We start from the raw sequence: 24,119 nt of genomic DNA, 5'->3' as shown, positions 1-24,119 counted from the left end.
AATTAATAATTTATCATATCATTTTGATACTGTTAAATTTTTTTTATCTAAAATACATCATGTGTCTTGTACATGATTTGTATTATTTTGAGCTTTTGACCTTCTTTGCACAAGTTATTTACTTCTCTTTAGTACAAACTCTTAAATTTTAGCTAATTAAAAAATATGTCGTTTTCGTTTGAAAAGCTTATGGTGAACTACTAAAAAGTATATTAGACTTAATAATATAGAGTTGTGGCTAATTGAAAACTTTGAAAATTCAACGTCAATCATGTCCATAAAAAACGTGAACAATCATGGCCATCTTTTTCATTTCATTGGTACCTTAAAAAAATATGTCCATTGCCTGATCGTGTTCAAAATCAAAGGCACTAAGTAATGAGAAAATCTTGTTTAAATGCACAACATTTTCTACCGATTTCCATCAAATTCCATGATTTTCAGAGATAATAAAATACAGTTAAGGTTATATGACAAATTAATTTTGAGCTTAACAGAGTAATGAGGTGTTGAAATGTTTAAAATAACCAACACATGTCATTACTTTTTTTGTTTGAACAAAACATCATTACTTACTTTAAATGAGAGATTTAACAGAATTAGAATGAGTTAATGAATTAGTGCCATAACGTTAATATGACAAATTGCTTAAAATTTCAATTTATATAACAAATTTAAAAAAAATTGTATAAATTCTTATGACATTTTAAAAAATTTCCCACCAACGTTACCAAGAATCTGAATTTCTGAAACTAATTCGTTAAAGAAAAGCATTTCTGCTTCTTGTCTACAACCCATTTCTTTCTCTCTCTAAACCAACCGGTAAAAAACCACCGCCACCATTTCAAACGCTTCAATCCTCCCATTCTTCCTGCAATAAGCTCAAAATATTAACTTTGATGTGATATCAGAAGAAAAACCAATTCGAAAAATGTCTTCTTTTAGCCACTAATGCATACTTTCTCAGTTTCTCTCTCCTCCTCCGTTTCAGACCCCACTTCTTCTTCCTTTCTCTCTCTAGAAGTCTAAAGCTCCCATCTTTTCAAAACCCCTTTTCTCATTGGACCATTTCTCCAACCCCCACCACGCCCACGAACTCTCAATGCTCCATTTTGCACAGAAATGGCGGATAACAATCCCACGCCTCCGCACCAAACAGAGGAAAACACAGTGACTCACTTGGACTTCTTAAAGAAACTCAAACGCTCCAACCCTCTGGACCCTTTTCTGGGAATTCTTGGGTTCTTCCTGGTCGCTCTTCTCTTCGTCAGCTGCTTCTCCTTCTTGGATTACCGTACAGTTTTCAGTGGGATTTTGGGGCTGCCATCAAAAGGGAATGGACGGTTTGGATTTCTTGAGGAAGGCGGCGATGGGTGTGATGTGTTTGATGGGAACTGGGTTTGGGATGAGAGCTATCCTTTGTACGAGTCACATAACTGTAGCTTTTTAGATGAGGGGTTCAGATGTTCTGAGAATGGCAGGCCTGATAATTTCTACACCAAGTGGCGTTGGCAGCCCAAAGATTGCACCTTGCCCAGGTACTACTTTACCATTCTGTTTCTTTAACTGTGTCCGAATCGCCTTATCGGATATCAGAGTAGTTTAGAATATCGCGTTGTCGGAAGATAAAAGAAAGAAAATTGATTAAGTATCATGTTTATGTTGGTTTTGGTGATGTTTAGATTAAAGGTTCAGTGCTCGTAGAAGCTTCCTGGATTTATCAGCAGCCTAATTGGAATTTAGTTCATTGATTTGGTGAACAGATAAATTTTATCAGTAACTGGAATTTAATTTATTCATTTGTCCATTACTAATTTGGAATTTTGGGTTGGTTCCTTGTTTATTTTTTGTTAATTTCTTTTAATCGAGCGATATTCTAATTAATCCAAACCACGCGGATGTGATTCGAACTTGGATTGGTTCCATTCGTAATTGACGTTCTTGTTATTTTCTGTGTGAATGAATTTGATTTTTTGTGGAGGTTGGTGGGTGTGCCTCTTTTGTTTACTAGCTGCTCACCCGTGAACCATTATTGCCCTTCGGCTTTGTCAACTTTTTCAGTGTTCAAACTGTTCAAGTTGTCATCTGGTTTCATTTTATGCTTTTCCAATTTGGAGGTTTTGTTTTCATCTGATTACAATTTGAATGAGTTGAAAAAGATTACAGAAGATTATATTAGATATTTTTGTCTATAATCGCGAAGTTTAATCATAACTACAACGATAATTGAGTGACCTTTAGTATTTAGGATGATGATAGTGATGATGGTACACCGAATGCTCTCTAACTGAGTACATTGTAGTTGTTCCGTTCGGTTTCATTAATGTTGCGGTTCAACTTCAATTTCAATTATAAGTACTATACTCTGTACTAATGGTTTCTTACTATGATCAACCTCTTGGTTCTTCAAACCAAGGGGTTTTTAATGCTTGTCTGTAATTTGAATGCTATTCTAACAAATTAGATTGGACAAGATCTTATGTTCGGTTTCTCTCTTGTCTTAAGAACAGATTCGATGCAGGGAAGATGTTGGACAAGCTTTGGAACCGGCGTGTTGTATTTGTTGGTGACTCAATTGGAAGGAACCAATGGGAGTCTCTTCTCTGCATGCTCTCCTCTGCAGTTACTAACAAGACTTCAATCTATGAAGTGAATGGGAGTCCAATCACAAAGCATTCGGGGTTCTTGGTATACAAGTTTGAGGACTTCAATTGCACTGTGGAATACTACAGAGCACCATTTTTAGTCTTTCAGGGCCACCCTCCTGCTGGCGCTCCGGAAAACGTGAAGATGACCTTAAGGGTGGATCGACTGGAAAGGACTTCCAGGCAGTGGAGAGATGCGGATGTGCTGATTCTCAACTCGGGGCATTGGTGGAATTATGAGAAGACCATACGAGAGTAAATCCTGATTACTTTCTCCTACAACTTTTTTGTTAGTTTTCATTACATTCTTGTTCTTATTGATAGCCTATGCAAACTTTTCACACAAACTCTATGAGGTAGAAAGCTTACGACTGATTTGTGATTTAAAGAACGTTTAATTATTTGGGATCATGTCTGATATTTGGAATTTCATGACTTGTCAGTGGTTGCTACTTCCAAGAAGGGGAGGAGGTGAAGATGAATATGACTGTTGAAACAGCATTTCGTAGATCGTTAGATACTGTGATTGATTGGATTGGCAATGAAGTGAACATGAGCAAGTCTTATGTCCTCTTTCGAACTTATGCTCCCGTGCATTTCAGGTTTGCTCCGTCACTTTTGTTGCCAGTCTCATTGATAGATCATTTTTTGCTTTCAGTTTGACTTTGCACTTTAGGGTTCTCTGTGTTTTTTCATTTGCTTGTATACGCTTTAGGCTTCAGAACATATAGCAATACCGTAAACCTTCACACATTTTCACTTAATGTGTTTAGGGAAATTGTTGCTTTTAGTTTTTACCGCATATGTATAACCGAGCACTAATCAATAGGATGTGGATGTAACAGTGGTGGTGATTGGAATACTGGTGGTGGTTGTCAGTTGGAGAAACTACCTGGATTAAGTTTGTCGCCCAATTCATCTGAAAGTGTTTACAAGACTATCTTTGATCTCATATCAGAGCGTTCAAATGAGTCACATGTTAGGAAACTGGATTTGCTCAAAGTGACGAACATGTCTTTGTGGAGAAAAGATGGCCATGCCTCTGTATACTATCTAGGGCCTGAGACTGGACCAGCCTCCGTCCACCATCAAGACTGCAGCCACTGGTGCCTCCCAGGTGTGCCTGATTCATGGAACGAGCTACTGTATGCACTCTTCCTTAAACGGGAATCCAGTCGCGCATGAAACTCAACCAACTCTTCGGAATTTACATTGTGAGTAGTATTAAAAACTTCCTGCGACGATGATCACATAAGGACTTCAGCGCACAAAAGGGTGGAAAAAACCGGAACATTTTGTTGACACTCCTGCTTTCACAATCACCGGAAGAACTCTGGCATGTAACGATGAGAGTTCGGTGGTACTGTTAGCATCTTCATTTTTCTTGAGCATTAGACGGGTTTTGCTTAACGAGGGGAAAATTAGAACACGAGATTACTGGATGTTTGCTAAGCTAACATGTAAAGCCGGGATTCATTGATCGGTAAGAATTCAAGTCACTTGGGATGCTTTTGTAGGATAATTGTTCGCAGTAGATGCGTCATCTCTGGACCCGAAGGACGGAAATTGATTTACGGAGCAGGCTAAACTCGCCGGATGCAAGTAGAAAGAGATGATGAGGCAAGCGTGATACTAGTTATACATGTACACATGGTTTTACTTGTATTCACAGAATGTAATTACACAAGTTTACAGCAAAATTTTTGAAATTTACAGCTCTCATTTTACTTAAACAGAAAATGAAGTTGCTTATAATATCTAAAGTCGATGAAAAGGATTTTATTTTGACTATGATTAAAACGCTTCTTGTACATGGGTTTTTGGTTGTTAAAAAAGCATTTTTGGTCACGTTTGGTGGAAACACTTAAAATGCTTTCGGAGTAAAAAATACGTTCTATGGCGAAGCTCGTGACTAGGGATGAAATTTTAATAAAATTCTCAAGGTTTTCATGTGGAGAGTACTACATGCCCATAACCTATAGGATGATTGATCTTTGGAATTGCATTCTGTTAGAGGTTGATACTTCCAAGAAGGAGATGAGGTGAAGATGAATATGAACCAGCCTCTATCCACCATCAAGAGTCCAAGACTGAAGCCACTGGTGCCTACCGGGTGTCCCCGATTCATGGAAATGAGCTTCTCTATGAGCTCTTCCTTGAACACGAGTCCATCGTGCAGCTTCCTGAGTACGCTAGCATGATAATCACCGAAAGGGCTGCCGAGGGAAATTTAACGGAACATTTTGTTCAACCATGATCTGCTCGAGAATTGGAGGGATTGTTCTTAACAAGAGGAACATGAGAAAGGAGGGTGAAATGATTTGAAATTTTGGACCTTCAAGTCATGGTGACAGGGTCTCGGACAATCAATTTGGGTTCATGTGAGGACGCTTAATCATGGAGGCAATCTATCTTTTACGAAGATCTATGGAAAGATATAGAGATATGAAATAGGATTTGCACATGGTATTTATAGATTTGGAAAAAACGTATGACAGGGTACCAAGAGAGATTCTTTGGAGGATTTTAGAGAAGAAATGAGTACAAGGAGCATTTATTCAAGCTATAAAGGATATGTATGATGGAGCAAAGACTGCTGTAAGAACTCATGAAGGATAAACCGAAAGTTTTCCCATAACTATAGGGTTACACCAAGTCTCATCTTTAAGTCCTTACCTTTTTGCATTGGTAATGGATGAACTAACGAGACATATTCAAGATGATATCCCTTTGTGTCTGCTTTTCGCAGACAATATAGTGTTGATAGATAAAACTTATGAGGGAGTAAATGCGAAGCTCAACCTTTGGTGGGAAGTGTTAGAATCTAAAGGACTTTGCCTAAGTAGGTCAAAGACATAGTAAATGGAGTGCAATTTCAGTGGGAATGAAGGTGCAAATGAGTTAAGGATGAGGATTGGAGATTAAGAAGTACCAAAGAATGAATCCTTTCGCTATCTTGGATATATCTTACAAAAGAAAGGAGAATTGGATGGAGACCTCAATCATAGGATACAAGTTAGATGGATGAAATGGAAGAGTGCATCGGGTGTGTTGTGCGACTGTTGTATGCCACTAAAGCCCAAGGAAAAATTTTATAGGACGGCAATAAGGTCGGCAATGTTTTATGGCACGGAATGTTAAGATGTGAAGCATCAACACGTACACATAATGAGTGTAGCGGAGATGAGAATGCTTTGTTGGATGTGTGGGTACACGAGAAAGGACAAGATTAGGAATGAGATATACGAGGCAAATTAGAAGTAGTTGAAATTGAAGATAAGATGAGAGAGAATCTGTTAAGGTGGTTTTGACATGTAAAACGAAGACCTACAAACGCTCCGTTTAGAAGATGAGAGTACAAGATAGAGGCACAAGACCAAAGGCATAAAGAAAGACCTAGGAAAACTTGGAAAGAGACTCTAAGAAAATATTTGGACTACTTAGATCTAATAGAAGACATAACATAGAACCGAGCGCTATGACATTTTAGAATTTATATAGCTGACTCCACTTAATAAGATAAGGCTTTGTTGTTGTTGTTAGAGTCGTGGTGACAAATTCGCTAGGCTAACACAGGTAAGGGGAACTCTTTGCAGCAAATTTATGATTGCCAGACACTGAAGCTAGAGAAAGCATGCCACGATTTGGGGATGCAAGTAGGCAGAGTTTGATGGCATGCCGACGGAACTCTGTTTTGATTATGTTATGAGCTCCACTAGTACGTATCTGCAAGTATGCACAAAGGAGACCGTTGAAGAAAGAGTCATTGAAGAGACAATTGAAGTATTTGGGAGCCATGATCATACTCTCTCTCATTCTCATCTCTCTTTTCCTACACTACTCACCCTCGTCTCTCAGCACTCCGCCTCTGCCTCTTGCACGCCGCCCCCTAAACTTTTAGTATTATTCCAAATTGGTGAGGTTTGTAGGTAAGAAAATGTCAAATCTGCTACGTTCCTTTCAAATCCGTGAGGTTCATAGGAAAGAAAAGATGTATATATATACACACACGTTGGATCAACGTTGGTTATTTACTATGTATATAACGTTGGAGAGTTAAAGAAATAATTGTCATAGTAATAATCAAATAAAGAGGAAAAAGGTTGCAAAAGTGCGCAACGTCCCAATTCTTCTGAAATTATGAGTAATAATGCCAACGTTATTGGCTAAAATTTTAATTCAATCAATAAATGGGATTTGAAGGCAAGTGGTCCTTTACTACAGTGATGGAGAGGAGTGTTGTTCTTGCACTATGACGTGGGTTTAAGTCATGTCGACTCCCTAATTTAACATCTAAGCTAACAAGTCTATCGTTTGACCCAAAAAAAAAAAGGATTTGAAGGAAAATGAATTGTCACAATGAGCATGGTTTATATTTTGAAACGCCCTATAAAATTCCAACAGAAAATCCGTTCTGGCTATATTCTAGACCCTACTACTAAGACATGTGCAAGTGCCGATCTCATTTCTGGTTTCTTTATGGAATAAATGTGCCTAAAAAAGAAATAAAAAATGGTGCCTTGATGTGTAGAACTCTACCAATCAGTGCATTCATGTCCAACAACCACAAACGCAGAATTGCAATCTCCAAAAGGTGAAGACTGAACCATGAAAAGCTAGCTATCCCATAATGCTTCACGAAAGGAAGATTTTTAGTACACTGAAATTATATAATGTTATTGCAGCAGCAACATTTAGTAGCTAGTGGAAATCAAACTATAGCTAATGGGTTGAGGCTGATCAGTCAGTAAATGGGTATTGCTCATACCGTACTGCACAATCAACCAGAACTGCACGACCGCCTATCGCATTTTGACACGTCACTGACATGTCTGTTTTTGCAGCACCAAGACAAGTAGTGCAATCTGGGGCTGTGATGTTTTTGTTACAAGAAGCATGGCCGTACGCAAACGCATTAGGGTAAGGAGATATGTTGTAGTAATCATAGTTCTTGTGAGCTGGTGCGGCAGTTTCCAATTCTTGAAGAACATAGGCTAGGCTTACAGCAAAAGGATCACCAGCTGTGTACAACCCTCCGTTGCATAGAACGCTTGTCACGTTTGTGTCTGGAGTGCATCTGACCACACTGCAGAAGAAAAACCCTACGAATCCGATTAGGGTTAGGGTCACTGCAATTTTCATGTTGTGATGTCTCCTGATCTTATCAGAGTTGAAGCTTTTCAACTTTGGATTCTCTTTTTTATCTTAATCATGATCACTGTAATTATATATGTTTCTCCGCCGGCATCCTTATTTTTGTACTTTTAGTTGTCTTACTTGAATGGTCTTATGTTGATTATCCTATTCCAATTGCTTATACATTTGTCTTCTTTTAACAGAAATTATCATGATATTATTTAAGAGCTGAGCTGGTGATCCAAAATATATACAAAATAGATCAATAGGTTTGTCCTTAATCTCTACCAAGGTCCCTTCACAAAGCTGCAGGCCAAATAAGATAAATACGATGATGACCACTCCATCCTATTTATCTTATTTGGCTTGCAGCTTTGTGAAGGGACCTTGGTAGAGATTAAGGCCAAACCTATTGATCTATTTTGTATATATTTTGCTATGGTGTGATGATCAAATCTAAGTTAGGAGAAAATTTTATGTGGGTGCAGCTGTTGTACACGGGAACACATTCATAAGGTGTGAAATTTTACACTGGATAAATCCTTAACCATTTCCCTTAATGAGACTAAAAAAATGTTCTTATAATTTATTGCCAATCAAAAGAATGATTTAAAATCCAGGGATTAAGCATACTAACTTTGGCAACTTTAGGCAAGGCAAATTTGTTTTTTTAGGGTGATAATAGAAAAAGTTGACAAATAAGCACCTTTACTTCACTACGCTCTATATATCCTGATAATATATGGGTCCCAACAATTCCATCTCTTATACCATCTCCAACACATAGGATAAAACTTAAAATATAAGCTTTAAACCCCCCCCCCACCCAAAACCATCTCCAGCCACGGGCTAAAATAAGCCATAGGGAGAAAATATATCTTTGGGTTAGATTTCTCCTAGGATTTAAGCTTGACCACTAAACTGTCATATTTCAAACCTTTTTTTATTTTTTACTTATAATCTAACGGCTATGATCAAATGAGATCAAATCTAAAAGTAAAAAAAAGATTTGACGGCCCAAAATTAAATCTAACGTCTAAAATAATTTAAGAAAATTATATAAATCAAATTTAACTTAAAATTTTATAAATACCTATGTATTTGTATGATTTTTAATTACTTATCGGAATTTAAATATATTTTAGACTAAATGTTGATAAAAATAAATTAAGATAATCTACATAAATTTAATTTTCAAAAAAACTTACCAAAAACAAAAAGTTAGGCTAAAATCATTATATAATCATTACGGGATAAAATTTTAAGCCACAAGGGTTGAAGGAGAAAAGCAGTTTCTGGCTTATGGCTTATGAGTGTGTTGCCGTATAAAAATTTCTCAAGTCCTAAGTTAGGCACAAATGTCCGAATCTAAATTCTCTTTATGTTGGTGCAATGAAAATGTTTGGCTTTCTTTCAAAAAACGTAGCTACTTTTTTAGTCATTAGATTTTTCTTGTTTTTTAAATTTACTCCCAATCTCATCTGTCCAAATGCATATAAAGTTATAAAACTCAAGTCCCTTTGCAATCTCTTTTTCTTTCAACTTCCCAATCTCTCCATTTCTATAGAATGTTTAAACCAATTATCACATGTCTTGACGATTGTACTTTAAGGTAATCAAAACTTTGAATTTATATTTTGCTTTTCAATAATTTTTTAGTGAATGAATTATTTTAATATTCAATTCGTTAGTGTGATGTTGATTTTAGAAAGAAAAAAAAACACAAGAGAAACAATTGGCGTTGTTTAATTTATTATACTTGTCAATTAAGTTTTATTGTTCTTTACTCTGTTGATCATCAAGTTTTATTGTTCTTCACTCTCAATCTTAGACTCTTGACTCATTTAATACATTTGTGTCTAAAAACTTGAAACGTGTAATGTTTAAGTAATGTTTTTATATTTATCTTCTTTTGATATTAATTTTTAATGATATTTGATGTGGAAATAGAATTTTTTATGTATTTAGCGAATTCTTTTTATACATATCAATGTACAAAGAACCAAAGATCAGAGAACTTTAGGACCCTACTTCGAAGGATTGCATAGAGCCCCCAAATTCTTAGGGTTGGCCTTAACAATATGCATGCATAAGATCACATCATATGATAAAGTAATCATAGTTTCAGTTACTCGATTAATTAATATATACCATACATCTAGCTACCTACGGATCCTCTCCAAACTCCCATAATTTCAAAACATACGTGGAGTTTTGTGTAAACCATTGTATATGTAACAAAGAAGGTTATGCAGAAAGAGAGACAAAAAGAAATGTTAAAGAATAAGATAGTTTAGAGAGAAGAGAGAGAATTCAGAAATGTATTTCTTTACTAGTTAGTTACAAATGACTATTACAAGATGTACATATTTGCAATGGTAGCTTACCCTCTAAGCTACACAATAACCATCTTAACTAACTCTTATTTCTCAACCATAGGATCTTAATACTCCTAACATCCCCCCTCAAGCTCAGGGGCAAAGAAATTGAGCCTGAGATTGGCACAATGAGTCTGAAAAAGTGGTGCAGAAAGACCTTTGGTGAGTAGATCAGCAAATTGCTCATTAGAAGATACAAAATGAACTTGTAGTTGCTGTTTTGCCACCCTTTCTCGAACAAAATGGACATCAACCTCAATGTGTTTTGTTCTTTGATGTTGAATTGGATTACAAGTCAGTGCTATAGTAGACAGGTTGTCACATAATAGTAATGGTGTCTCTGCAATAGGAATATGCAAGAAAGTCAACAGAGACTTTATCCAATCCAATTCAGCCGCTGTAATAGAGAGTGCCCGATATTCAGCCTCAGTTGATGATCTAGAGATAGTATTTTGTTTCTTGGACATTCATGAAATGGGATTAGAACCCAAGAACACCACCATTCCAGTTGTGGACGTCATATCATTTGGATTTCTAGCCCAATCGGCATCATTATATGCAGTTAGATCAAGTGAACCTCTGATATACTAAATACCACAGCCTTGAGTAGCCTTTAAGTACTTGAGAATCCTTTTGACAGCCATAAAGTGTGACTCCATAGGTCTTTGCATAAATTGGCAGACCTGATGCACTGCAAAAGCAATGTCAGATGGAGTAAAAGTCAAGTACTGTAGAGCACCAACCAAGCTCCTGTACAGTGTAGGATTATTGTAAGGCTTTCCATCATCGATGAGAAGTCGGTTGTAAAGCAAACATGGAGTAGCACACGGTTTGGACAATATCATGTCAGATTTAGTAAGCAGATCCGTAACATACTTGTCTTGGGAAAGAAACAAACCATCATTGTTCTGTACAATTTGAATGCCCAGGAAATAATGAAGTGGTCCCATATCTTTCATATCATACTCATGAGTAAGAGATTGAATAACCTCAGTGGTAGCTTGTGTATGACTTCCTGTTATGATAATATCATCAACATACAAAAGCAGAATCACCACATATTTGTCAACAGTTTTTACAAATAAGGATGAATCTGCAAATGTAGACTTGAACCCTAAGGATGGTAAAAAATTGGTGAACCTTTCATTCCATGCTCTTGGTGCCTGTTTCAACCCATATAGTGATTTATGTAATCTGCAAACATAGTCTTCATGTTTAAGATCAACAAACCCAGGTGGCTGTGCCATGTAGACTTCTTCTTGTAATATGCCATGGATGGAGGATTTCACATCTAATTGTCTCAATGTCCAACCAAAATGTGCTGATAAAGCTAGAACTAGTCTCATTATTGTGGGTTTAACAACAGGGCTAAAAGTCTCTGCATAGTCAATTCCCTCTTCTTGGTTAAAACATTTTGCCACCAGCCGTGCCTTATACCTCCCAATTGAGCCATCAACATTCTTTTTGATCTTATATACCCATTTACACCCAATTAAATTCTTGTTGATGGGCAATGGAACCAAGGACCATGTACCCTGATTGTGCAAAGCTGATATCTCATCTTTCATAGCATCATACCAAACTGGGAATTTCAATGTAGACTTATATGTTGCAGGTTCCACTTGTGTCAAATCAACCCCCCCCATTTTCATGAACTTCAGCAAGTAAAGCAATCTTCTTAATAATACCACTTTTGGATCGTGTCTGCATAGGATGTACGTTCACTGGGGGAACAGAGAGAACCACTTGTAGTTGTTCAGGTTGGAATTCAGGTACCACAGGAGGTGCAGATGAGAAATGCTGTGTTGTTGGAGAAGTAATGGATTGACTTTCAGATGAATTTTCTGCACTGTCACTTGAAAGTGTAACTGGAACTGTAGTAGAGTCTGCTGGAGATTGTTGAAGTACAGTATTTGGCATGACACTAGGTGTAGAATCTGAACCTAATGATGCAGGACTGGATAAAGAACTCATAGTGTAGTGATTGTGTGATTTTGGTAACACAAGAGCATTATTGTGATTGGGAACTGGAGTGGGTGCTTGTGTAGGTGATGGAGATGGTGAAATATTGTTACAGTGAGATGTAGGGACCAAAGAATGGTAAGGAAACTCTATCTCATCAAATAGAACATGTCTAGAGATATACATTTTGTTTTTAGAAGCATCATAACAGAGATAACCTTTATATTTAGATGCATACCCCAAAAAAATACATTTTGCAGTTCTGGGATCTAATTTGGTACGAGTATAGGGCCTTAACCAAGGATAACAAGAGCATCCAAATACTTTCAGATGTTGTATTACAGGTATGGAATTGTGTAGCAATTGAAATGGAGATTTATTTCCCAATGAAGAAGATGGCATTCTATTAATGAGGTACACTGAGGTTTGGCAAGCAAAAGACCAAAACAATGATGGTAAGGAAGCAAACTGTAACAAAGTGATGGAAGTTTCAATAATATGCCTGTGTTTTCGTTCAGCTATTCCATTCTGTTATGGTGTATAAGGACATGAGAGTTGATGCTTTATTCCTTTATCAGACAAAAACTGTTGAAATGCTTGTTTATGTATTCACCACCACCATCATTGTGGAGAGTTTTAATGGCTACTTGAAACTGGTTTAAGATGAAATTGTATAAGGAAACAAATATACTAGAAACATCACTTTTATTGCAAATGGGAAAAATCCAGCAATATTTTGTACAGTGGTCTGAAGGTGACATAATATCTGAATCCTTCTAGAGAAACACAAGTAGCAAGGCCTCACACATCACTGTGAACAAGATCAAAAGGTTTTACAGATTTGTCTACTGAAGAAGAAAATGGGAGTTTACTAAATTTGCCCTCTAAACATATGTGACACAGTGAATGTGCTTGATCAGCAACACAAGGAACATGTGAGGATTCTAAAATTTGAGAAACAATTGAATTAGAGGGATGACCTAATCTCTTATGCCAAATACTAGTTGTAACTTGTTTTCCTAGAAAAGCTGCAATTTTCCCTTTGTTGATAATTGCATGAGAACTTGGTACGATGATTGGATATAGTCCATTGTTACACAGCCCTTTGTAAAGCACCATCCCTGTGGCTTTGTCCTGAATCCAAAATGAAAAAGCATCGAAGATCAACCAACAATTATTATCCAAGCTATTCTTATGAACAGAAAATAAGTTTCGAGACAGTTTTGGCACATATAGAACAGAATTAAGCCTAATAGGTTGCATTGGAGTTCGAAGAAGAGTAGAACCAATGTGAGAGATAGCTAAACCTTCACCATTAGCAGTCTGAATGGTCTCATTAGATGGATATGGAGTTGACCATGAAAGATTTCCCAATTCTGAAGTCATATGATTATTTGCACCTGAATCAGTAAGCCAATTTTGTTGCTGTGGAGGAGCAGATGACACTGAGAGGGAATAAGTGGTACCATTGATTGTTGTAGCATGCATAACACTCATTTGAGAATTTGCATTCTTTTGAAAACATGTGTCTGCAGTATGATAAGAGTTCCCACAAATAAGACATCCTGAGGAAATCGACAGGTATCAGCCAGATGGTTGTGCTTACCACAGATTTGACAACCTTGTGAGAAATTTATGTTTCTGAATCGACATGTAGATGCCAAATGATTAAGTTTCCCATAGATTTGACAGAGTTGAGTTTGAAACCCATAATTCTGTATGCTTGGTGGAGATGTACGAATGATGCCAGGTGCAGGACTTGAGTGAAAGTTCTTGCTATTGCCATATCTTGGATTGAAATTGGATCCAAAACGATTTCTGCTTTTACCATTCTGATTAAAAGACCTGTATGCATTTGAATTGGGACTAGCATGATTTCCACCAGCACTTGAAAAATACTGATTCTTGGACGCTAAGTCATTGTTCTGTGCCATTAGTGCAGACAAAACAGGTGATGCAGGAATAGTTTCAATCAATCTTTCTTCAGCCAACAATTGAGATCGAAGATCTTTCAATGATATCATAGTTTCACGACCCTAAATCACAGATCTTATAGTATTAAATTCAGCAGGCAGACCATTCAGTGTAAGAATCACAATATCATCATCATCAAAGAATACACCAGCAGCAGATAATAAATCTCTTGCTTCTTTTATTTTCTGCAAATATACAGTGATAGAATCATTACCCTTCTTTATAGTTTGCAGTTCAGACTTAAGTTGAAAGATACTAGTTCTTGTGATGGTTGAGAACTGTTCTTTAAGTCGAGTCCACAACTCTTTGGAGCTGGTACTACCGATCGCATAAGAAATTCCAGCAGGAGACAAGGTTGCAGTGATCAACTGCATTAATGTTTTATCATGCATCTTCCACACTCTGTAGTCATCAGATTGAACTCTTGTAGTAGAATCCCCAGATGATGCTTGGCAAAATTGGTCAGGACAAAGGATTGAGCCATCAACAAAACCAATTATGCTATGGCCTTCAAGCAGTAGCTCCATCTGAAAATGCCAAGTTTAATAATTTGTTTCATCCAATTTCACATTAATTGAGCTTGAAACCGACGAGATCAAAGAAGCAATCAGAGACTGGAGAATCTGTAACTGAGCAGCGGTCACCATTGTTACCTATTATGAAGAAATCCCAAGAAATCTTGATAGAGGACTAACCACAAACACTTGGTGGGTATACTTTTGACAAGAACGAATCAGAAGAGGGAGAAGACGAAAAAAACCCCAATTTTACCAGAAGAAATCACAGTATGAAGAGAGAATATTGTAGAAGCGGAAGCAACCATAACCAGAATCAAAATCCGTCAAGCTTTCATGCTTGTTCCGGCGATGATACCATGTAAACCATTATATATGTAACAAAGAAGGTTATGCAGAAAGAGAGACAGAGAGAAATGTTAAAGAATAAGAGAGTTTAGAGAGAAGAGAGAGAATTCAGAAATGTATTTCTTTACTAGTTAGTTACAAATGACTATTACAAGATGTATATATTTGCATTGGTAGCTTACCCTCTAAGCTACACAATAACCATCTTAACTAACTCTTATTTCTCAACCATAGGATCTTAATACTCCTAACATTTGTAGGCCAAAAATGGGAAAATGTTTATGCACCATAGTTAAGAATAGTAAAGTCTATATTATAGCCATAGCTACAGCTATTTAGTATGAAAACCAGCAAGCTCTCCAAGTTCTTCAATCACCTTTGCCAATTCTTCCAACTTTTCGATCATCTCTGTCAACAAGAAGACAAAGCTTGCAATTGCAAGTCCATCAACATTCTCTATTGGTCCAAACTTGGAAGGAGAAACAATCGAGCTCAGCTCTAGTCTCATTGAGTTCAATTTGGGAACTATCACAGCCTCCTTGTTGCATCTTCTCATCTTCACAAGGCTCTCTCCAAGCTCTCTTAGGCTCCATGCAAGTGTCAATCCTACAGCTTCACTAGGCTCTTCGATCGACTGCATCAGACCTGACCACGGCTAAAATCACACATAATTTGAACCAGCTTCAGAATTTTCTTAGAAAGAAGATGAACCAAAATTCATTTAAGCAAAGGCCAAGTGTGCATGTTATATATGTATATATGTACCTGTCTAGGAGATTGAAGACAACCTTTGAGGGAAATGACAATGGTAGCTAGGTCTCGAAGAAGCTCTCCAACTTGTAGGTATTTTGTCCATGGGTAGTTGAGACCAAACTTTCCATGCCATGGTTCCCATTTCGCAAAATTTGCCTGAAATACATAATACATTATAGAACACCGTGAGCTCATGTTTTTGTTTATAAATTTAACAAGAATAGTGTTATTCGTATCATATTTGATGAACTACTTTTTTTTTTTTAATAATAAAAAGTGAATTACGTACATGTGAGTTATATTATTCCATTATTAGAGAGGTGGTCAATAACTATATGCTGTACAAATAACAACGTTCTCGCTAAAATGTGCATGAAACTATTATATATACCAGTGTCTCATCCTTTGACTTGGAGTTCAACACCGACTTGCAACTACTAGAAATGGAATCATCCTTCATATTTTCCTTGTCCAATCTGAAGTAATTTTCCAAGCATCCTGCAAATCAATCATTCAACAAATTAAGGTGGTTAATTATTCACTTAATTAGATGGTTCATGCGTTTACTTTAATCACTAACACAACTTAATACATGCTTTAATTTTTACCTTCAATTGAGTCAGCAAGGAGTTGAAATTTATGAGCTGTAGAGTCATGAAGTTCATCACTAGTCCATGTTGGGAAGACTAGCAAGCTTACGAATATGCATACTGCAAATCCCATTGCAATTGTTGAAAGACGATCACGAGCTATTTCCAACACTTTATCGGCACGTAAACCCGATACAATTACTAGGTTGAAGGTTAGGATAAAGATCAGGACTCCATAGTCGTATCTTTTCTTGATGCTAGGCACTAATCTAAAATATGTTGCAGTTGCACCTGAAATATAATAAAATGTAAGATTTACTTAGTAACTAGTTTATCTTTTTCGCTCTCATTCTTTCATTTTTCTTATTCAATAAATTTCTTCTTCATATTGTCCAAAAATTCTAATATATATGTATGTATGTGTATGTAGTAGTATTTGATCACAATTCATCATCAACCATTCAAATTCGTATAATGCACGGCACGTTGATAATGCGCCATAATCTTCTAGACTTCTAGGGATGGAAGTTCCAAATTCTTTGGGGGCCAATTTTGTACAATATTAGACTATATATGCATTATAAAAGTTGCTTTACGAAAATATATATGAGCATTACTCTTGAAAGATCAAAAGTAATGGATGGCTTAACATTATATATCTTACCCATGACAAACACCCAAGAACCGATCATTACCGCGTTGCCCTTGCCCATTCCACCAACTTCTTGAGCAAAAGTTGCAGCTGAACACCCCAATACACCTCCTAAAATTGTACCCATTCCACGGTTTAAGCCCTTACAAAGTGTAGCACCTGAAAACAAAAAAATGTTACCATACACAAAGTTAAAACATGTATTAGTAACTTAATGAATTTTATTTCGTTGGATAAAAAAAGCGAAACTCTCCAATGTAACCCAGAAAAGTAGAGCAAACCTGCATAGAACTCGAAAATGACGACGACGGTCATGATAGCCCACATGGCATTCTCTCCAACTTGTTCATAGAGAGGGTCGAGAAGATAGAGAAGTGAAACCAAAACTAGGGCAACTCCAACCTTGATGCTGTGAAGCAGCTTTCTCGTATCTTGCTTAGTTTTCTGATCAAGTACTCTAAGTGTAAGATTGGAAATAATTCCAAAAATAGAAAACTTCTGCCTCTCATCTTTGTTTTGAATATTTTTGGGAAGAGCAAGCTCCACATCTGCCGGAATAGTTATCACGGTCGAACCCATAATCACTAATAAGAAATATTAATAGAAATATTCTCTTAGTTTTTTTTTTCTTGTTTTAGCTAGACTGATTAATACAAATCACTCACTTTGTAGTTGTGAAACTTGGAAGGGAGATATCGTGTCTATATATACACGGCTTTCCCATGAAAAGTAGCCAAAGTGGGAACATATATCGTACCTATTGACCTAAAGTGGACCTAGCTACCAGGGATTTTGCACTTAATTTAATAGAAATACTAAGAAAACTCCCTCAAAAATAGATTCTCTATAAATTATTTGCTAACTCATGATTATGGCCAAAATTATAGTCGAGCACGCTTGCAGGCACGAGAGTACGTTCTATGCAATGTGCAATGCCAATTCAGCATATAATATATATGGAGAATTGTCTTTTGGCAACAACATATTTCTATATGCAATATATATTGTGCCAATGTGAAATGAATTGTTATCTCATTTTCATTGTGGTGGTTGATCACCAAGCTTAGTGCTCGCAGCTCACAGACACGTATGCATGGTTCTTTACCAAAGAAAAAAAAAACATGCATCATGCAGGGTTGATCAACAAATAGTGAATACATGTAGACTTGACAGTAAAATTCATGTATTCCTTTCACAAAAAGAAAAAACTCATGTATTATTTCAGAGTTATTATTTCTATCCACGAGTGTCTGTCATTGCATATATTATTATTTTATTTATAAAATTTATATTTGTATGCATTTGAACAGTAAAATACTTAAGAAAGTTAGGTTGGAATCAGAAAACGTGTGGCTGATCTTGTGATAAAGTATATTAATTGGATATCATGAATAAGGGGAGAAATAATGAACCATTTATTCTTAAAAAAATGTCTGAAAATGAGTAAAACAGGATAGAGAAACCGGAAAATCTGGAACATCTTAGATTTAAAAAAGGAAAAATTGGGTTGAAAAAAAAGAGAAGGAAAAATTAGATTTTCATCATCATTTTCATATTACATTAATTGAAACTTTATTGTTATTTTTAAAAAACTCCTCCATTCTTTTTCATCCCATCCCTCACGCACATCACCGCCAAACTCAGTTCATCATGCTTGTTCATCGTCTAGACGCCAAACCTACCTAGACTCTCTCCCTCTCTGAGCGTAGCAGCAGCGCCCCTAGACCAGTATATTTATGTAGTCAACTCTTTTCTTCTTTTTAATTTTTTCCCTTTATTATTGAATATTAATCTTTTTCTTTTTAAAGATTATTGAATATTAATCTTGATTGTTCAATATATAGTTGGCTATACATTTGTATTTCATGGGTACAATTTTATTCTACATGTTATTTCATTTTAATATATCTATTGGTACAATATATTTTGTGAGTACAATTTCGTTATACATATTGATATGGGTACATTTTTTTTTTTGGAGAAATTTAGGTAAAATGGTTGTGGTTGCTGCATTTTCTATGTACCATATGTATACTTACTAAACAATGTGGTACATTCTTTTCTTTGAGTTGAAACATGTACCCATGAGTTTTTTCTCTTATATTTATTTTTATTTGGGTACAAGTGTTAATTATAATTTTTTTTTGTAAATTTAGTAATATGTACACATTTGGTATTTATGTGTTGTGGGTACGTACATTTTTTTATGTTCGTTGGTACTTTTTTTTTTGTCAAGTTCATGGGTACATTGTTTTTGTATGTACCCATAATAAATGTGGGGAACTGTTATTAACACTCCAAAACTCTTATTCTACACTCCTCACAAGTGTAATTTTCTTACTAATTATAGAAAGTTTGGAGTGCAAAATAATATTTTTGGAGTGCCAATAACAATTCCCTAAATGTAATGGGGTACATTATTTCCCTTAATACTACTAGATAAAATTTGCATAAATATGGGCACTATTTTTTATTGTAGACATTTTTTTAGTCTCATAATCTGTAAGATTTATAGATCTATAATCCAGTAAATTTTGGGAATTTTAAATTTCATGATTTTTTAGATTTGATCTTGGATTTTTTTAACAAATGATATTATCTACATTAAGGAGGAGGGGGTGAGCTTAGCCTCACAATGGGCTAGCAATAATGTTGTTCAAACTCACCTTTGGCGAGAATTGAACCTAAGACCTCTAACTTATAAGTGAAGATGAATACTATTAGACCATAGTACAAAGTGGCTGATCTTGGATTTAAATCCTTTAAATCCCTGAGATATGAGTTACAATAATTATTTGATTTAAATCCCTTAAATATGTTTAATTAGAGCCACTTTCAAATAAAAAATCAACAGGAAAAAGTGTTTTAAATGTTGGACTCAATCAACAATTTTTAATTTAAAACAAAAAATGACATGGAAATATAAATAAATACTAAAATGTTGAGGTGTACAAAGTTAAAGGACTTTGATAAAAAAAAATTATAAAAACAATAAAGTTTCAATCTAACAATTGAGCTGACCAAAGACCAAAACCAAAATGACCATATAAAACATGCTAAAAACTAAGTCACCTGTGATGATTAAATAGAAAATGACACCACGTTATAGTGGAGATGCCACCCTCTATTGTCTATGGTTTTCTTATGGCATTTTTTTGGTAAACATCTTTTATTTTATTTATATTGGCCATGTACAATTTCGTTCTGTTGCATGATTGGCTAGCTTCTTCTAAGATGATTTGTTTACCTTCAAAATTAATGGAAACTATATATGTTATAGTTCATTTTATTTTCAGTTATATTGGTGGGTTTTGAATTCTGAACATAATCTACTCTTATGTATCATTTTACATACCTTTTCACCACTTAGCTTACCACAATGGTCTATCTTATTGTTTATATATATAGTTATTTCAGTATGTTCAAACCATATGAATTAAAATTCTCCCATGATTGAAGATCACTACGATTAATTTTCATAAGGTTGTAGGCTTGTAGCAATAGTTATACATAGTGCATGGGTTTGCACGCATCACGCATGCATGCTCAAAGTATCCCATGCATTCTCAAGAAAGTAGCAAGACACGAGAGAAGCAAAAAAACTAATAAATTTGGCTGGACAAAGAAAGGATGATGAAACTATGAATAAAAAGCTTGGAACTTAAATTAAGAAATGACTGACCTAATTTTTGTTAGATAACATGAACATTACCTAATTCAGTTATGGGTAAGCTCGACACATACATTTCAATGGTCAACAATTTGCTTACGTTGAGCTAGCCGCAAATTTTAATTTATGAATCTGTTCTTATACTTAATTACTATTTAAATTAGCATCACCTTGTCCAATTAATTCTTGTTAAATGGATCTTTCACTTAACAAACACCGTGTGTAGGATAGTATTTGTCGGAAAATATAAAGGAAAATATTGTAGAGATTTGATTTAAGTTTGATATGATTTAATTAAGTATTTGATATGATTTGGTCTAGGTTTTCTTTTGTGCACGAATGGTTGTTTTAATTTATTTCTTATTAGTGGCTGTGTTATTATAAATATCTTCTTATGGATAAGAATAAAGTTTAAAGTTGTTCTTAAGTTTATGAAATTTGCAGAGAATTCTAAATTTTTTGGAAGCCCTTTATTTTCAACTTGTCACGTGTTCTCATGATGGAAGGGAATATTGATCTGAAGAAGAAGAAGAAGAAGAAGGCAAAAAAAAAAAGAATTGTTGATTGCCGTTGCTATGAAGGAATAAAAAAAAGAAGAATGATAAGAAAAAGTGGTGTTGTGCCGAATTCTAAATTTTCTGGAAGCCCTTTATTTTCAACTTGTCACATGTTCTCATGATGGAAGGGAATATTGATCTGAAGAAGAAGAAGAAGAAGAAGAGGAAGAAAAAAAAAGAATTGTTGATTGCCGTTGCTATGAAGGAAGAAAAAAAAGAAGAATGATAAGAAAAAGTGGTGTTGTGCGAGAAAAAAAAAAAGAGAAGGTTTGGATGAAAAAAATAAATAAAGAAAAAAAATGATTTGGTAGTTGGGGCTTTTGAGGCTTTTGTTTTAGTTGGGCTCTCAAAAATATTGGCTCTAGTTTCAGCTGAGCATTTGAGAAGAGGTGTTAGTTCCGACGGATTGTACATTGCTTTACTTTTGTAAAGATTGGCATTAGTTTCAACATATTAGTGAAGATTTCCTGCATGTGTGGCTCACTTAAAGCATAGTCCCACATGAAGGGGGTATTGAATTTACAAAGTTTCAAATTAAATCTTATTTCCTTCTTGGCATCATGAGTTTGAGGGTGGGTGTTGAAAAATATAAAAGAAATATTTTAGAGATTTGATTTAATTAGGGATTTTATATGATTTAATTAGGGATTTGATTTCGACCAATTCTTTTTAAGGATTTGATATGATTTAATTTGATTTGGTCTAGGTTTTCTTGTCTCGTATTGCTCTGTTGTATTCTTATAAATACCTTGTTATGAAGAAGAGCTTTATTTTATTTTAACAAACGGTATTATCTACACTAAGGGAGATGGGAAGCTTAGGTCATCTCCAACCGAAGGGTCCAGAAGGCCATATGGCTGAAAATAGCTTGAAAACCGTCTCCAGCCGAGGGCTAGGCCAAAGGGATCGTGGACCCCACGAGACAAAAAATGGCCAAAGGGCCAACTTGCTGGCCCAACCCAGCCAGCCCTGGGCCGGGGTCACAAATTTGAATGCACGGCTCGTTGACGTCAACTAGCCGTTATATTTGATTTTTTTTTTACAAAATTATATTTTTCCCTATAACTTCTTAAGCCATTAAACAACATTAAATAACATTAAGTAACATGAAACAACATTAAACAATGTTAAATAACATTAAATAACATTAGACAACATAAAAAAAACATTTAACAACATGAAACTTAAACAACATTTTTTCCTATAAATTTAAGTTGTTGTAGTTTTTAGATTTAAGTTGTTGTGGTTTTTTAATTTAAATAATAAATTATGTTTGGCCCTATGAGCCTCGGTTGGAGATGGTAAGAAATATGGTATTGCACTGTTCATTAAAATATTAATTTCTTGGAGGGATGGCCCTCCTTTAGTTGGAGATGGCCTTAGTCTCACAATGGGCTAGCAATAATGTGATTCAAATTTGCCTTTAGCGAGAATCGAATTTATGATCTCTCACCTACAAGTAAAGAAGAATACCATTAGACCGTGATACTAAGTGACCATTATGGAAAATAATTAAGTGTTCAAGTTGTATTCCAAAATTTGTGAGATTATTAAAAAATTTTGAATTTTCGAAACCCCTTATTTTGAGCTGTATCATTTACTAAACGTCACTAAAAATTTGATTAATCAATTATAGACAAAACTGAAGTATCTTCTTGAATCGCATGGATTGAATTCATAGAGCCACTCAGTGTCTCTTTGATTGTAACTATACTAGTACGAGTTCTCAAGGGTCAAAACATATTTTGTTAACTTTTTGGACTAGGACACCTCTTGGCTAAAAATGGCAAGACAATGCGTGGAGCTCTTCCATTAAAGACTTGACCTCCACCAAATTAATTAAAATCGTTATTGTCCAGCACTAGAGGAGAGTAATGAGTGAAAGGGGGAAGATGGGGTAAATTTTGAAATGACCATGAGTTCAAAATTGAATTGATCATGTGCATTTTTCTTTTTTTAAGGTTGGAGGGTTTTCAAATTCTAGACCTAACATGCTCATACTCATCAACCACGAGCCTTTAATTACAATGTCATTTGAATGCACACTATCCTCTTTGTTGGATAATAGAATCTCACATCGAAAATTTAACAAAATGACATATATGAGAAATTTCACTCTTAATATCATCGAAGTTTTTTGTGATAATTAAAATCCTACACCTAGTAATAAGTGATTAAATTGGAAACAATATTGATAATGTTGATATTGAATCATATGCTGGGCCTAAAAATTTATCTCTCGTATAAATAATCTTAACATCCAACCACATATTATCACAGATGAATTGACTAAGGAACAAAAGGTAAAACTATATTTAACTCTAATTAATTAAGTTTTGGAACCATATTAGCACGATTGACGCTCTTCATTTAAAACTAGTTTTGTTGGAAAAGTTTGAACTTTGGTTGGAAAATGATGCATGCACCTTTGATCTTTGTTCAAGTACGATTGTTGTACCTTCCACAAAAAGTACTATCTTTATTGAAATCATGTCCCGAATTTGTATTCAAATTAACAAGAAATGTATGGCTTCCAATCATCACAAAGATTGATATATATTTCAAGGAATACACATCAGATATATCTTCATGTATTATGTATACATACTCATGAATATCAAATATACGGTATATACATCTTTGTGTTTATCGCTCTAATGTAATATAAGAATATAAACCTTATAATATAAGTTATTTCAAAGCTATTCAATTGAGTGAATATGAATCCTTAATCTTTTTTATTTGGGCATGTTTCAATCACTTACATTGTATACAACACAAAAAGAGCAAATGACGAGGGGCTGGAAAAGCTTATTCGAACAACAATTTCGGGCTATTTCGGGCTAGTTGCGGTGAATAGTCTTTTGGATTTTTGGTATCTGATTTGGACTCACTTTTTCGGTATTCAATTTTGACGTTTTAACAACGTATAAGGGTTA

General features: G+C 35.2%; 3 protein-coding genes across 3 annotated transcripts; 1 reads left to right on the top strand and 2 right to left on the bottom strand.

The window, feature by feature from the left end:
* The first annotated feature begins 784 nt into the window (after positions 1-784).
* LOC126591038 (protein trichome birefringence-like 10) lies at positions 785-4,385 on the top strand. Its single transcript, XM_050256572.1, has 4 exons — positions 785-1,538; positions 2,511-2,900; positions 3,089-3,247; positions 3,491-4,385. Exons 1-4 carry the CDS (start codon positions 1,123-1,125, stop codon positions 3,828-3,830), a joined length of 1,305 nt encoding a protein of 434 aa, XP_050112529.1. The 5' UTR covers positions 785-1,122; the 3' UTR covers positions 3,831-4,385.
* Positions 4,386-7,385: 3,000 nt separating this feature from the next.
* Positions 7,386-7,787, bottom strand: LOC126590488 (antifungal protein ginkbilobin-like protein). Its single transcript, XM_050255933.1, has one exon. It carries the CDS (start codon positions 7,785-7,787, stop codon positions 7,386-7,388), a length of 402 nt encoding a protein of 133 aa, XP_050111890.1.
* Positions 7,788-15,055: 7,268 nt separating this feature from the next.
* Positions 15,056-17,606, bottom strand: LOC126591015 (aluminum-activated malate transporter 12-like). The gene is made up of 6 exons (XM_050256540.1): positions 17,235-17,606; positions 16,966-17,112; positions 16,320-16,592; positions 16,103-16,209; positions 15,724-15,867; positions 15,056-15,613 (listed from the first exon to the last, which is right to left on the bottom strand). Exons 1-6 carry the CDS (start codon positions 17,530-17,532, stop codon positions 15,290-15,292), a joined length of 1,293 nt encoding a protein of 430 aa, XP_050112497.1. The 5' UTR covers positions 17,533-17,606; the 3' UTR covers positions 15,056-15,289.
* Between the last annotated feature and the right edge of the window lie 6,513 nt (positions 17,607-24,119).

The sequence above is a fragment of the Malus sylvestris genome, chromosome 11, assembly GCF_916048215.2.
Source record: "Malus sylvestris chromosome 11, drMalSylv7.2, whole genome shotgun sequence".
Lineage (NCBI taxonomy): Eukaryota > Viridiplantae > Streptophyta > Magnoliopsida > Rosales > Rosaceae > Malus > Malus sylvestris.
This window is presented reverse-complemented; position numbering and strand designations above follow the sequence as displayed.

Excerpts from the sequence above, each read along its gene's own strand:
- LOC126591038 (XM_050256572.1), top strand. The coding sequence starts at position 1,123 with ATGGCGGATAACAATCCCACGCCTCCGCACCAAACAGAGGAAAACACA. Across the intron at positions 1,539-2,510 it reads AAAGATTGCACCTTGCCCAG|ATTCGATGCAGGGAAGATGT; the intron begins GTACTACTTTAC and ends TCTTAAGAACAG. Across the intron at positions 3,248-3,490 it reads TATGCTCCCGTGCATTTCAG|TGGTGGTGATTGGAATACTG; the intron begins GTTTGCTCCGTC and ends TGGATGTAACAG.
- LOC126591015 (XM_050256540.1), bottom strand. The coding sequence starts at position 17,532 with ATGGGTTCGACCGTGATAACTATTCCGGCAGATGTGGAGCTTGCTCTT. Across the intron at positions 16,593-16,965 it reads TTCTTGGGTGTTTGTCATGG|GTGCAACTGCAACATATTTT; the intron begins GTAAGATATATA and ends ATTATATTTCAG. Across the intron at positions 16,210-16,319 it reads CCTTGCTGACTCAATTGAAG|GATGCTTGGAAAATTACTTC; the intron begins GTAAAAATTAAA and ends ATTGATTTGCAG.
- LOC126590488 (XM_050255933.1), bottom strand. The coding sequence starts at position 7,787 with ATGAAAATTGCAGTGACCCTAACCCTAATCGGATTCGTAGGGTTTTTC.